This window comes from Orcinus orca, chromosome 6 (assembly GCF_937001465.1).
Source record: "Orcinus orca chromosome 6, mOrcOrc1.1, whole genome shotgun sequence".
Lineage (NCBI taxonomy): Eukaryota > Metazoa > Chordata > Mammalia > Artiodactyla > Delphinidae > Orcinus > Orcinus orca.
The window spans coordinates 118,749,477-118,763,964 of record NC_064564.1 but is presented as its reverse complement, the minus strand read 5'-3'; the positions used below and the strand labels follow the sequence as shown (position 1 = coordinate 118,763,964).

General features: G+C 60.2%; 1 protein-coding gene across 6 annotated transcripts in view; it reads left to right on the top strand.

The window, feature by feature from the left end:
- The window catches only part of ADAMTSL2 (ADAMTS like 2), a 35,819-nt gene that overhangs the window by 9,736 nt on the left and 11,595 nt on the right, over nucleotides 1–14,488 (top strand). For all 6 annotated transcript variants that reach the window (XM_033415128.2, XM_049711444.1, XM_049711443.1 and 3 more), the window contains 4 exons: nucleotides 1,531–1,706; nucleotides 6,501–6,849; nucleotides 8,280–8,652; nucleotides 13,519–13,616. In XM_033415128.2, the coding sequence (XP_033271019.1) occupies nucleotides 1,531–1,706; nucleotides 6,501–6,849; nucleotides 8,280–8,652; nucleotides 13,519–13,616 (996 nt within the window). The remainder of the gene's footprint in view (nucleotides 1–1,530; nucleotides 1,707–6,500; nucleotides 6,850–8,279; nucleotides 8,653–13,518; nucleotides 13,617–14,488) is intronic.

The window sequence follows — 14,488 nt, the reverse complement described above, 5'->3', positions numbered from 1 at the left end:
TAAGGGGACGCTGGGGTGGAGGGTGGGTCTTTGCTAAAGGTCCTCAAGGTTGAGCTCAGCACGGGCTCTCAGCCCTTCAGGCCCCGGGGCCCCAGTGCCTGGGGCCCTGAGCCCCAGCCCCCCGCCGGCGGGTCTGCACGCTCCAGGCCCCAGCCCCTGCGGCCCGAGCACGGGGGCCAGGCCTCTGCCAGGCCGGTTGCTCTGTGGCCCGCTGGGAGGGTGGTGAGGCCAGGAAACACCGTGTTCCCAGAGCTGGCTGCAAAGCCATCGTTCTTGAAACAGACGCGTGGAAATACCAAGGGCAGCCTCGGAGCACTGGGAAAGCCGCAGGAAGGAAGGTCGTTACTGTCAGGAAACAGGTTTGGACTCGGGCCGGGGATTTAACCCTGTGCACAGACCCAGCCCGTCCGTGTCCCCCTCGCCTAGCTCCCGCTCTTGTCCCCGTTAGTTTTCAGCGTCGCCACATGGAGGGTGTTTTTCCAGCAGACGCGTCCTCCTTGCTGCGTCTGCCTGATAATAAATTAACCGCCCGTCTCCTCCGCTTGGAGTTGCATCAGAAGCTTTGGAAGCTGGACTCTTCCCCACCTTCGGGCCAGTTCCTGGCACGGGCTCTAATGAAACCCTCTGGAAGACACACTGTCCCCGAGGTGGAGCCCCGCCCCACGGCCCCGGGCCTCCCAGGGAGGGCCAGCCGTCCCGCCTCTGGACAGATGTCCCAGCCCGTTGCGGGGGCCGCACGTGCGTTCCCGCTGTCTGGGCGTCATCGCGCTCCAGTTCTGGGAGTGGATGTCCTTCTGAAGTCCTTGGTTCCAAGTGTCCACCGGCACCCCGCCTCAGAGAGAGGCTGACTGGGAGCCACACGGCGGGGAGTGGGCCGATCCGGCCCACGGTCAGCCGGGTCCCCCGGTCTGGGCGGCAGAATGTCATGCTCCCAGCGAGAGCACGGAACTGGTCAGCTTGGGGTTGGGTAGGGCCTGCTGGGGCCGCTGGGACAGGGCTGCAGTGCTGCTCGGCCTGGGCCCTGGTGGGGCACTACGGTCCTCTCCCCGTGTCGGGGGAGGGGAAGCTGGGGGTGCCAAGTCAGCCCGGCTCACATGGGGAAGTCTGCAGCAGAGCCAGGCACGGTGGCCCGGCCCCAACCTGGCGGACACCTGCTGTCCAGCGTGTGTCTCGACCTGGCCGCTTGGTCCCTATGCTTTACCTCACCTCTCAGCCCCAGGCCCTTTGGGGGCAGCAGGAACGGCAGGACCAAGTGGGCCCTTGGCCAGCCACCCTCAGTCGTCCAGACAAGCCCTTGTTTATTTTAGGCTGATAGGAAGGAGGGCCCACATCTCCCTGGCCAGGGCCACATGCCGTGTGCAAACAGAGCGTCCCGCTCCCACGACGTGCAGTTTCCTGTCTTTGGGTGTTTGGGGAAGGTCGCAGGGATCCACAGGTTGGCCAGAGGCCCCGAGTGCGAGGTCCTGCCCCCCACCCCATCCCCACTCCGGCTGCTCCGGCTCAGGTGACCAGGCAGCTGTGCCCTTTCAGCTCTTGCAGATGAAGCCGGCTACTACTTCTTCAATGGCAACTTCAAGGTGGACAGCCCCAAGAACTTCAACATCGCCGGCACCGTGGTCAAGTACCGGCGGCCCATGGACGTGTACGAGACGGGAATCGAGTACATCGTGGCGCAGGGGCCCACCAACCAGGGCCTGAACGTCATGGTGCGTGGGCCGCGGCTCCAGGGCTTCCCCAGAAGCCGGCAGCAGGCGGGGGGCTTCCGGGCCAGCGCCTCCACGCATCTCGGGGTGGGCCTCATTCCTTCAGTCCCTCGTTCACTCACTGAGTCACTCCCTCGACCCAGCCCTCACTCAGATTTTCATTCCTTCACTAGTCTCCCATTGACTCATTAATTCATTTACCTGTTCACTTGTTCACCCAAGCACCTGCTGACTCACACTCTCACTTGTGTGACCCTCCTCTCCCCTCCCTCCCTCCCTCCTTCCTTCCTTCCTTCCTTCCTTCCCTCCTTCCTTCCTTCCTTCCCTCCCTCTGTTAGCACCCCTGGAGGATGTGCACAGCAGGAGGTTCTGTGCAGGGCATCAGGAACTGTGTGGGGAGATGAGGACAGAAGGCTGGATGGGGTACAGGGATGCAGCACCCACTCCCCACTCCACAGGTTGGGGTTCAAGCCCCCCATGGAGTTCCCTACCCTCAGCCCCATGGACACTGTGGCATTCCTGCCAGGTCCTCGATGCTGAGGGACCATGGCGGTGCTTGTCACGGCTGTCCCCCTGATGCTGCACCCAGCATGCTCATGGCTTCTGGGGGGAGTGCGTGGGGCGTGAGCAGAGGGCAAGAGAGTTTGGCTTGCTATGGCCAGCTTGCCGGGACTTTTCCCGTGGCTACTGTCTAGAAATGAATGGCATTGCCGCTTGGTGCCCCAGATCTGAAAAGGCAGAGGAATTATCACTGAAATCAGGTGATGTCAAGAGGCTCTTGGAGGGCTGCCGGCTTTCATGGAGGCTGAGGGATACGGTGGGGACAGAGCCCACCCACCTGACCAATGCCAGAGGCTGGCCCATGGCAGGGGGCAAAGACGTTCTGTCTCTCACCCGTTTGTTTCGTGCCCCTCCCAGGGTGGGCGCCCTGTAGTGTGCCTGAACAGGTGCTCCAGAGACCTTCACATGTTACGTCTCCGCCACTGATCCAACGGCGCGTGTCTTCTCCAGCCCTCCTCATGCCCGATCTTAAAGTCTTTTCCATCCAGGCTCCCGGCCAAGCCAAGTGCACTGCCCACGAGTCAGTGTTTATTCTTACTTAGGGCCACTCTGCCTTCCAAACAGATTGGGTGACCACCTTACAGTACGGCCTGAAGCCCTCTGGGAGGATTTTCCTTCACAGCAACCCTTCAGGGCTCTCCCATCTTCAGCTCGCACCCCCCGACCAAGCTGCCGCAGCTCAGAGCCGAGTGTTGCCATGTCGCTCCTCTCTGTCTTCACCCTAAGGGTGCTCCGTGCAGCCGTAGCTGTGAGCTGAGAGAGGGATGCTGGTACCAGAGTCCCGGATGCTGGGAGGCTGGGTCACCCGCTCTTCTGTCCCTCTGGCCCTGGACTGCTGCTGGGCCCTCCTGATCCCGTAACCTAACGGAGTTGAGAGACCTCATGTTATAACGTTCGGCTCTAGCTGCGTGGGTCACTTGATGTCCTGCGGTCAAAGGGTCATCTCTAGTAGGGTCTGATAGCACACCAGGAGGTTTTTTCAAATAACGTCTATCTATTTTAGGTGATATGGCCTTCCTCTAGAACACTAGGGGTCTACGTTATCATTTTCTTAGCAAAGTTTGCCAGAAACTCCACAGTCCTTCTCTCCCCACCACAGACACCTTTATTACTGCAGGGGCTGCTGGGTATTACAGCCCAGGTGGTGGGCTGCTTGCATCACAGCCTGGGCCTCCTGCAGAGCCCTTTCTCCTCAGGACCCCACTCAAGGCAAATCCAGTATATGGATTGGACCAATATTCCCTGATGCGGAAATGTTGTGTCCTAAATTCTTCACGATTGGGGGCATGAGATATGATAAGTTTCCCTTTATTTTCAAGGAGATGTCTTGTGCTGCCCTAGAGTACTGGACCCTGAGATTTTCACTGATGTGGGGCCAGTCTTCACAGGGGTTAATCGCCGATCCTCTGGAATACATATGTTATACCAAGGCCTCCAGTGCCCCTTCCTGCTCATCAGGTCTGATAAACATGATGTTGTCAATGTAGTGGACCAACGTCATGTTCTGTAGGACGGTCCAGACTCGTTTGTACCGTGTTATGACGGGAGGCGGGAGAGTCAACCATAGCTCTGGGTCAGAGCGCTAAATGTGTGAAACAGAGCGCTTCTGCTTCTCCTTCCTGATGGGGGTAGAAAAGAATTTGCCAGATGGTCAACTTGAGGGCATGCTAATCTGCTCTAGAAAGGATGCCACATCTGTCCCAAAGCTGCAGCTGGGGCTACTGCTCGTTTGAGCTTGCAGGAATCCACTGTCACCCTCCTGGATCTGTCTTGCTTTTGTAGGGGCCAAACTGTTGAATGAAATGGGGGCTATGATGGGGTCAGCACCCCTGCATCCTTTAGGTCTTTGCGCGACGCTAATCTCTGTGTTTCCCCCCCAGGATGCAATATGGTTTCTGATTTACTCCCCGCCCAGGTCAAGCAGCCAACAGGAGAGTTCTGCTGACTCCCAGTTATGCGTTTGGGGGCTGGGTGAGCCTTAGATCCAGCGGATAGACTGTCAACCAGACCTGGGCCTTGTTTGGGCCATTACTTGTCATCCACGTGCTCTCACCGTAACGGGGACAGTAATGATGCTTTGGGTCCCTGGTTAACAATGACACCTTGAACCCTGGTCCCACAATGTCTACCCGTTTCTCCACTGAGCAGCTCACCAAGTAAATAGCTGTGGGCTCTTTGGTGGGGGAACCGGGGTAATCATGACCATATCAACCAGTTGGGGATCATTCTTCCCGGGGACCTGGCTATTCCATCCTCCAGCAGATTCTGGGTCTAAAACGTGGTCCAGGAAACCGGGCAGCGACTGTGACGTTTATGTGGCAGCTGTCGTCTGCTTTGCAATCATCCACCCGCGATTTCTTCTGATCATACAGGTTGAGAAGAACCTTTGCTGGGCCCATGCATTTGTCCCCTAGGAGTCCTTTGTTCTGTCAGCCGTGTCCAAAGGCGGCTCAAGCTCCCTGGCTACCGTGTCAACCTCATTGCTCGTTACAGTACCTGAGCCCCCTTGTCCGATTACCAGGGACAGGTCAGCTCTGTACTGGCATCTCCTGCCACCGGCCCTGGCCTAGGAGGACACCCAACACCATCCCTCTAGGTGTCCCTCTGAGTGACGTGGGTGACCCTTCACCATCACGCTTCCTTTCACTGTGGCGGCCGGAACGTCCTCCAGGGGATCCTGCAGAAAATAGTCACCTGGCGGCTTTTCCAGCCTTTTCCTCCCTCTTCCGTCGTCTGCCGTGGTGGTGTCAGCACGGGTCCTCCCCTTAGTGTGTTGGCCTCACCTTCCCGGGGTGCTTGCGAGCGTGGTCCCTCCTCCATCCTGAGCCGGGGCTCCCACAGGAGAGACTCCCCCCATCAGGCTCAGCTTCTGCTGTCTGCCGCGGCTGGTTCTGCAGGGTCGTTGCCGATGGCCCCGTCTCCCCCGAGCAGCCCCAGGGCTCCCCTGAGTAGGTGAAGAGGGCGCTTAACGTGAGCCATCAGCCAGGTGGCCCTGGGAGGAGGTGGGCAAGGCCCTCAGGGAGGCAGAGGTCTCCGTACAATCTTCAGGAGAGGGCCAGGTGCTGGCCTTAACAGCAAGGAATGGCCACTTTTTAGGCTCAAAGATTCAGGGGAGTCTGAGATTTCAAAATTTTTAAGCAGATTGACTCAGACCCCCACGCCCCAAGTCTCCTCCCGGTCGGGCTCTTGGCGAGGTGGAGAAGCCAACACGCCCCGGCTCTCTGACGTTCTTCCACCTTTTCTGGCCCTGCTGGAGGACACGTGAGTCTCTGTGTAACACCTAGGAGGTAACACTCTGGCTTGGCCTTAGGTTGGAGGTTTGGTAGTGATGTCACCCTAGCCTTTCACTGTCTATCTCCAAAGCGCCACATTCCGAAGACCTTTCTCCTTTCTCAAGGTACACCCCTAGCCCAGCCAACTCCCAACACTTGAGACATGGCGCCCAAAGCACGTTTTCTTCCTCTGATGTCTCATTCCAGCCTGACACCTGGGGGGATCTCAGGGGTCCATGCACCGCCAGGGAGGGCTCACGTCACCGCTGCTGGCGGGGGATCCGGCTCCAAACTCCCATTTGAGAGCTGCTTCCTGGGGCTTCTGACACCAGCTGACTTAGGCGGCGTCCCTCGAAGACCCGCGAGCACTCAGTCGGGGGAGCAGGACAGTCAGGGGGGAAAGCTGGGGGGCGACGCAGTCTCGACAGAAACCTCAGCCCATCCCCCAGTCAGCTCTGATGCTGGGACGGTCCTCAGGGGCCTGGGCCCTGGTACTTGCGCTCGGCTGGCAGCGGGGGGCTCCGGGGGGAAGGTGGTGGGGACGGTGCCCTCTTATAACTTGGGATTTCTGGCACGTCGTGATAGTAAAATGCAGGTTGGGTTTTAATTAATTTTATTACCTTTAAAACATTATCTGCACCCCGCGCACCCTTCACTCCCTGTGCCTGGGGCGGACGGCTCCCTCTGCCCCTTCCCTGGCCGCGTTCGCCTGTCTTTGGACACGGACTGCCCCTGGGGCCACGCATAGCCTTGGGTGGGCGTGGCAGCATTCTTCGGTCAAGGGTGAGTCCCTGGGAAGGACTCGGCTGCAGGCCGCCGCAGGAAAGCCTTCTGCAGCTCAGGGACAAGAGTCTTCTGTCCTCAAGGGGCTTGTGGGCAGTGGGCTGCAGCAGCCGCTCCAGGCTGGTGGGGAAGGGGCTGGGGTGAGGGAGGGCTTGGAATCCCACTTCTTCTCCTCCCCCAGGTGTGGAACCAGAACGGCAAAAGCCCTTCCATCACCTTCGAGTACACGCTGCTGCAGCCGCCGCACGCCCACCGCATCCAGCCCGTCTACTACAGCTTCTCAGAGCCCACCGCAGACAGCACGGAGAGCCAGGAGCTGGACGGGGCTGGGCTGGTGGGCTTCCTTCAGCACAACGGCTCCCTCTACGGCCAGGCCTCCTCGGAGCAGCTGGGCCTGGACAACCGACTGTTCGGCCACCGGGGCCCGGGGATCGAGCTGGGTCTGAGCAAAGGCCAGGAGACCAACGAGGTGTGCGCGCAGGCCAGCGGCAGGGCCTGCGAGGGGCCCCCCAGGGGCAAGGGCTTCCGAGGTAACCAGGAGGAGGGGCGGGGTGGGGCGGGGCTTCCCAGGGAGAGGGGCCTCGGGTGAAGGGTCTTCAGAACCCGGCACCTGCAGAAGAGGGTGACAGAGGGGCCGGTTCCGTGCAGGCTGACCGGGCAGGCCCAGGGCCGGCCCTTAGCAGACATCCTCTGCACATACCTTCCTCCAGGTGGGTATGGTTATCCCCATCTGACAGGTGGGGAGACTGAGGCTTAGAGGGAGGGGTCTTGCCTGCGTCACACAGTCCACCACGGAGGAGCTGGGGGCAAATCCAGGATGGTCCGGCCCCGTAGCCCGTGCTCTCACTCATTCAGTGGAGACAGACAGACAGACAGACAGCATAGCGCGCAAGGTGTGACCAGAACTCTGGGAGGGAATGACGGGCAGCTGAGGGGCACAGGGAGGACCTCGAGTCCTTGGAGAGGGTGACCCCTGACCTGAGGGCTCCAGAGCGAGTACGGGTTAGCCAGGGGAGGGCATAGGAGAGGGGCGGGGGTGAGGGGCCCAGCGAGGGCCAGCCTGGCGGGACAGGCTCCAGGGGAAGCCGCAGGAGGTGCAGCTGAAGACGCAGCGGTGGGTCACAGTCCCTGACCCCCGCTGACAGCTTGGCTGTACTCCTGAGGGCCGTGGAGTGACACGTCGGGGCTGGGCTGGACCATCAGCCCTGCTGAGGGGTGGAGGGTAGAGCAGACTTGAGGAGACTCCCCTCACTGACTTGGGGGCAAGTTTCCAAGACCCTGAGAGTCTTCAAGTAGGAAACACTTTAGAGGCGGTGTTCGTTCCCTGGGGCTCCTGCAGCAAACTCCCACCAACCGGGCGGCTTAAAACCTCAGAAACGTATTATCTCCCCGTTCTGGAGGCCAGAAGTCTATGGAATAAAGTCAAGGTGTCGGCAGGGCTGTGCTCCCTCTGGAGGCTCCAGGGGAGGGTCCTTCCCACCGCTTCCAGCTCCCGGCGGCGCAGGCGTCCCTTGGCTTGTGGCCGCATCGCTGCAGACTCTGCTCTGTCTTCACACGGCTTCTCCTCTGCGTCCGTGTGTCTCTGCGTGTTCTCTTCTTAAAAGGACAGCAGGCGTTGCAGTTATAGGGTCCGTGACGATCTCACCTGGAGATCTGTATGTCTGTGAAGGTCTTATTTCCACATAAGCTCACATTCTGAGGTTCGGGGCAGATGTGGATTTTGGGGAAACCCTATCCAACCCACGGCAGGGGTCAAGCAGGCTCCCCAACAGGAGGTTGTCCAGGCCGGCTTGCGAGCCTCCGCCGGGCGATCTGTGTCCGCTCATCGGGCAGAAACCTGCCTCTGGACGCTTCCCGGTTCAGGTCTTTGCTGCAGCCCCCCTGCTCCGCCCCTGCCCAGGGCAGCCCTTGCCCCGCCACGAGGGGGCACCGGAGGTTGAGCCACCCATCTCCCTTGTAGACGGCAACGCCACCGGGACGGCTCATGCGGGACACCAGGATGACCAAGAGACCGGCGCCCATTTTACCTCCCAGGAGCTCCTCTCGGCCAACGCCATCTCCGACCAGCTCCTGGACACGGACTCCGACTCCAGGGAGGTCCCCCTCAATGAGACCAGCAACAGCATCTTTGCACAGGGCGCCCCGAGGGGCTCCCCGGCCGACAGCCTCTACGTCGAGTACGAGGAGAACGAGGGAGCCGGTGCTTACCTGCTCAACGGGTCCTACCTGGAGCTGAGCACTGACAGAGTGGCCAACACCTCCTCCGAGGCCCCGTTCCCCAACGCCAGTGCCAGCCTCCCTGCCTTGGCTGGGAACAGGACGCAGAAAGCCAGGTAGGAGGCAACTCCCCAGTCCTCTCTGGGGGCTGCTGGGTGAGGGCCGGGACGGAGGTAGGTGGGAGAGAGCTGCCCCTGCCCAGGGCCCCCCCCCGCGCCTCACCCCGCGGGTCTGAGCAGGGGGTCAGAGGCCTGGGTTTTAGCATCTTTTCCACAAGTTAGGTCCACGGGCTAAAGCTGGTGCCCAGTGCCCACGTGTGATGTGATTCCAGGAACTGGGGGGCAGAGGGGGAAGAGGTGAACGGTTCTGAGCACTTGGGGCTAAGGGTTCCGTGTGCACAGAGACATGTTCTCATCACAAACAGCCTTAGCTTCAGGGAGGGGTATTGGGCTCAGAGAGGAGGTAAGTGACGTCCTTAGGGCTCAGAGACTGGAGGCTTGGGGTCCTTGGGTTCTCGGTCTGGACACTCACTGCACACGTGGTCGCTGTGCGTAAGGTGGGACAGCTCTCGCGGGAGACCATAATGTTCCCCGAAGGTGGGGTGGCTCGGGACAACCTTCCCTGCTGGCCAGGGAGGAGACTGGGGGACGGTTCAGTGGGGTCCCCAGCCAGGGACCAGGCCCCAAGTCAGGCACTAGGAACAAGGCCTTCTTCTGTGGGGCTGGAGCTGCCCTGGGACGGGCCGTGGGAGAGAGTCCAGAGCGAAGGACACGCTGGGGAGGCCTGGACAGTCACACTTGGGGACACCTGAGTCGTGGCTGGCCCTGGAGGAGTCTGAGGCCAGGAGCCTCCCCGGGTTGGGGTCAGCTGGAATCAGGGTGGCTCCAGGCCTCCACTATCCCTACTAGAGGACAATTCCCTGGGCCGATGATGACTCCCCTGTTCTCCAGGCTAGCAGGGCAGCGAGGCTGGTTTAAACAGACCGAGCCAGGCTCAGCACGCCTGGTGGCGAGCGGGGACTGGAGGCAGGAACAAGCCCACTGTTTTTTTTTTTAATTAATTAATTAATTAATTAAAAAATTTTTGGCTGTGTTGGGTCTTCGTTGCTGCACACGGACTTTCTCTAGCTGCGGCGAGCGGGGGCTACTCTTCGTGCGGTGCACAGGCTTCTCACTGCGGTGGCTTCTTTTGTTGCGGAGCATGGGCTCTAGGCGCGCGGGCTTCAGTAGTTGTGGCACGCGGGCTCAGTAGTTGTGGCTCGCGGACTCTAGAGCACAGGCTCGGGCTTAGTTCCCCTGTGGCATGTGGGGTCTTCCTGGACCAGGGATCGAACCCGTGTCCCCTGAACTGGCAGGCGGATTCTTAACCACTGCGTCACCAGGGAAGTCCAAGTGCACTGGGTTTTAGTTTATCTTGTTTTCTGAGGACCCACCCAAACCCCTTGGCCTTAGACACCAAGCCAGTGGAACCCTAGCCAGGGCTGAGGATGCAGAGGCGGGCGTCCTTGGGGAATTGAGTTTGATGGAAGATTTGGGGTTCACTCTTGCGGTGAGGCGAGTGGAGACGACTCTCTCACCCTTCCCCGGGGATGAGAGCAGGGAAGCTGGGCCCCTGAGCCCCCAGGAGGTGCCCCCCTCTTTTCTCAAGCTGTTTTCCGAGGCCCCGTGAGATACCCAGGGCACATCCGGGGCAATCCCGAGGCTCTGGGTGGAATTCTTTGCAAATGTGGCCAGAGTGGGAGGTCTGGAGCCTTCTGCGGCTGCCCTTCTTCCCATAGGGTCCATCTAGGCCATCTGCTTGCCTGGCCCGGCTTCAGAATGCAGGGAGTGGGCCTTGGGGGTGTGTGGCATCCAGCGGCCGGAAGGGCGAGACAGGCTCTGAGTCTGGAGGGGGGGGCGCAGAATCAGCCGGTACTTGCTGTTGTGATCCGGGGCCAGTTACTCAGGGCTCTTCTCACCCCCAGGGCTGGCCAGAGGATTGAGTTCCATCTGGTACTGAAGCGCTGAAGGCACCTAGTGAGGACCCAGCAAACGGGAAAGATCGTGAACACACTGAGCCTCGGGGTGGGGGAGGGGCCCTTCTGGGACCACGACCCCGTGCGAGGAAGGCCGCCCATCTCACGGTCAGGGTCCCTCCGTGAACGGGCTTACCGGGGGGCACACAGGCTGCTGTTTAATTTGGCTTCAGGCCTGGAAAGTGCCAGTGGGTCTCCATCCCAACCCTCTCCCCTCCCCGCCCCGTCCCCATGGGACCTGGACCCATCGGTGACCCTCTCTGGTCCTCAGTTCCCCATCCCTGAGCGAGGGGCTTGTCAGACAATGCTTCAGGGCCCGCCGGTCAGGCACTCAAGGATTCTTAAGCCAGGTCATGGCACAAGATTTTGGGTCCTTAGGTCACATTATAAAGAATGTCTCCTGCCCCATCCCAGTTGACTCCCACCCCACCCCTGGGCCCTAAGGGGAATGATTGGGTTTCCAGTGCCATGTGGGATGCAGGAACCAGTACAGTGATGGTCATTCCTCAGAAAGTCCTGACGTGGGGAGATGGCCGGCTCCCCCACCAGCTGCTTCAAAGTACACCGCGGACCAGAGGCCAAAGATGGTCTTTGGAGATAAAGGGCTGAGGGAGGTGGCGGGGTGGAGGGGGGTGGGGGAACCGCCAGGACAAAATAGCCCTGTCGCAGCGAGTTGTCCAGACACAGGAAGTCGCGTCTGCTCAGAGAGGGCAAAATCAAAGGGGCAGCCCAGGAAGGAAAGGTTATTTTCACCTTCTCAGAACAGCCCCGAACAGTCAAGGGACGCCCCGACACCAGACGCTGGCGTTGGGAACAAGCGTCCGAGACACAGAGACACAGGGTCCTCGTCTCAGCCTGGATCGGGGGTGGCGGGGGTGGCGGGGAAGCAAAGCACTTTATGAGCCGTTTATAAACAGGCGTGGCGGTCCTGGGGAAAGGGTCCAGACGCAGGATCCGAGGCGTCGCAGGGCTGAGGTGGTCCGAGCCTTTCGGATCAGAGGGTACTACCTTCCTTCCAGATGGAGGCGGGTGGAGGGTTGGTGGTTTCAGCGATTTCCTGGGTGTTTTTCTCCCCAGGGCCCCACTTCCGAGAACAGAGTCTTTCAGGCGTTGCACTGTTGTGCAAATACACGTTTCGAGAGGCGGGACAGGCGCCCATGCGGTGCTCCCACGAGCAGTGCCATGTGGGCAGCCCCCCCAAAAAATACCTTTGGTGCTTAAAACCCGAAGGGTTATTTTGAACCGCTTGCTGTCTCTCCAGAATGAGTCACGCTGCCTGCTGGCCCAGGAGGGTGTAATTAGATAAAGATGGCTTCTCCATGGGTGGGGTGGCCGGGCAGGGGCTGGATCTTTTCATCCCCTTTTGTTCTTGGGGAGAATTTAAAGCTGTGGAAAGGAGGGTGGGGGACCCAATCAGCACATTTCAGAATCAGGCTCTTCCTCCCCGGGGAGGTTCCACGGGTCCCGTGTTCTGAGATGCTTGGGTCTTGGGTGGGTGGAGCGCCCCATCTTAAAGTTCCCGCTCACTTTTAAGGAGGAAAGAGGGAGGACCTTCCCCTTCCCCCGTATGTGTGGAAAGGCTGGGGCAGGCTCCCGGTGGGGACGCCACCAGGTGAGGGGTCCCGGCCGCCCGCCTGTGGCCGGCTGCCCTCAGCTTTCCCCTCCCTCTCCTCACTCTCCCTCCTTCCTGGGTTAACGAAGCCGCATCAGTAAATTCGTTACTTGAGGTCCGTGGGTAGACTATTTCCTGGTTCTCAGAGCGCGATGTGTCTTCAGGGCAACATTTATGCAAAAGTAAAGTGTAAGAGCCGTTCTCATCCACTTGTGAAATTCCAGAAGTTGGAAGACAAACGGTAAACTCCCAGTTGAATCCAAACCAATGTCTCTATCACAGAATTGACTGGAAGGCCTTTTAGAATGGATGCCCTGCAACCCTCGTCTAAGCCTGACCTCCGGGGTGACAGAAAGCCCCAGGGAAAGGACCTGCGAGTGTGCTCTGTGAGAGGGTCTGAGCTTAGGGCGGTCTTCAGTCAGCCCCTCTGGGCAGGAAGGGAAGTGGAGCTGGGCGGTGGGGTCTCAGGGACGTGCCGTCCCCCGGGCCATGGGACCGCGTCCCCTTTGCCGGCTCTGGGGGTGGCAGGGCTCCACGGGCCGCATTCAGACCCAGCCGTCTGCATCTCAGAGCAGATGCCCGGGCTCTGGGAGCTGCCGCCACCTCCCTCTGCCCCTGCCGAGTCCAAAACGAGCCTGCACGTTGGATACGGAGGTTGGGCCCCAGCACACCGACTGGTTCAAAGAAGCAAACAGTCCTAACAATAGTTGGCTGGGCCGTCTGAGTTCCGGCCAAGAATCCTAGCCCGTCGCTGGCGGGGACCCAGCCCGGCGTTCCCTGGCACAGCAGCCCTTGCAGACCTGGGCAGAGGCGTCTGGAGGGGACGCGGCCACTCCCCCGTCTGCAGCTGAGCTTTTCTATTTTGATCGTCGGAGGCCCAATGGCTAGTGTGCCCCATTCAGTCAGAATCCCAGCTGAGGGAGGCCGTGGGAGAGAATTCTTGCACCTTCGCAGCACACCAGGTGCTTCTCCGGTCCCTTCCCGGGGACAGGGCAGGAGGAATCTGCACGACCCTGCTAGAAGGTGAGAGCGAGAAGGCTGTGTGTGTGGAAGGAGCAACTGCGATGTTGGGGAGCCCCAGATTCTTCACCCCCCAGCCCCCGAAGGTGCTCTGACGGCTGCAGGCCAGTGAGCTCAGACAGTCATTAAGATGGAAAATGCCAACGTCCGTTCCTTCCTACAACCCGCCGCCCCGTGGGCGCCGCTTCCCTTGTCTCTGTTCTAGACGGTGGGCACTGGGACCCCGACAGGTGGCGATTCTGCCTGGAGCTCAGGACAGGTCCACAACCACACCCCACGGATGAGAACATATCCTCCCGTGAAACTCACCCCCTTCTCTGCTTCACCTGCTTTCAGGACCAGGCCCAAGACGCGCAAGCACGGCGTGAGTCCCGCGGACATGTACCGGTGGAAGCTCTCGTCCCACGAGCCCTGCAGCTCCACCTGCACCACAGGTACCCGTGACGGGTGCCGAAGGGCGGCACCTGCTGAGCCCACCTTGCCGGTGGGTGCGAGTCCGGGCTTCGGGGCCCATGCACCTGCTTGTAGCCCCCAGTTGCCCACAGGGAGCTTATCTAGCAGTTTCCTGACCCACGAGGCAGTGCGATGAGGTGGGAGTTTGGATGTCCTTGTGCTTACGATGTGCTGGACCATGGTAAGGCCCAGCCGCTGGGGGGTTATGCAGCCCCCCAAAGGCTCCCTTGTCATTCTTCATATCACACCTTGTTAGAACAAACATCCTGGTTAAAAAGTAAGAAATCTCAGGTGGTCAGGATTTTACTTTTGCTTACAGCAAATGTAGGAGGGGGAAAGAGACCCACGTGGTCTGTGGCAGAGGGAACTGTTGGGATTCTAGGACCTCATCCAGGGAGGAAGCAGGAGGGGAACGGAGACCCCCGGGGTTGCCTGGGCAGATAGACACGTGGAGTTAGTAAGTGTCTGAACCTATGTCTGCTCACGTGGCTGGGTGCCACCACAGCAAGCTTCTGGCTTACAGTCCAGGGCCTGGGGCTCCATCTGCCGCCAGCTCTGGGCCCCTCCCCCTGGGGACTGCTGCAAGGTCAGATGCCAGACCCAGGTCCGGGACCTGTGGCAAATGTAGGGAGACCCCGGGTGCCGCCTTATGTATACCTGCGACTTCGTGTGTGGGTTTGGGCAAGACGAGTTACTGCCACTCAAAATGTATGATCCCCCGACCCTGCCTTTGCACTCCCACCCCAGCTGGCCAGAGCTCTGGATGTCCCCTGCGTGCTCTGGCCAGTGTGGAAGAATTAGCAAGCCACCGACTAGAGCCTGGGCAACCGGTGGTCTGGGCGTGGTCACACCT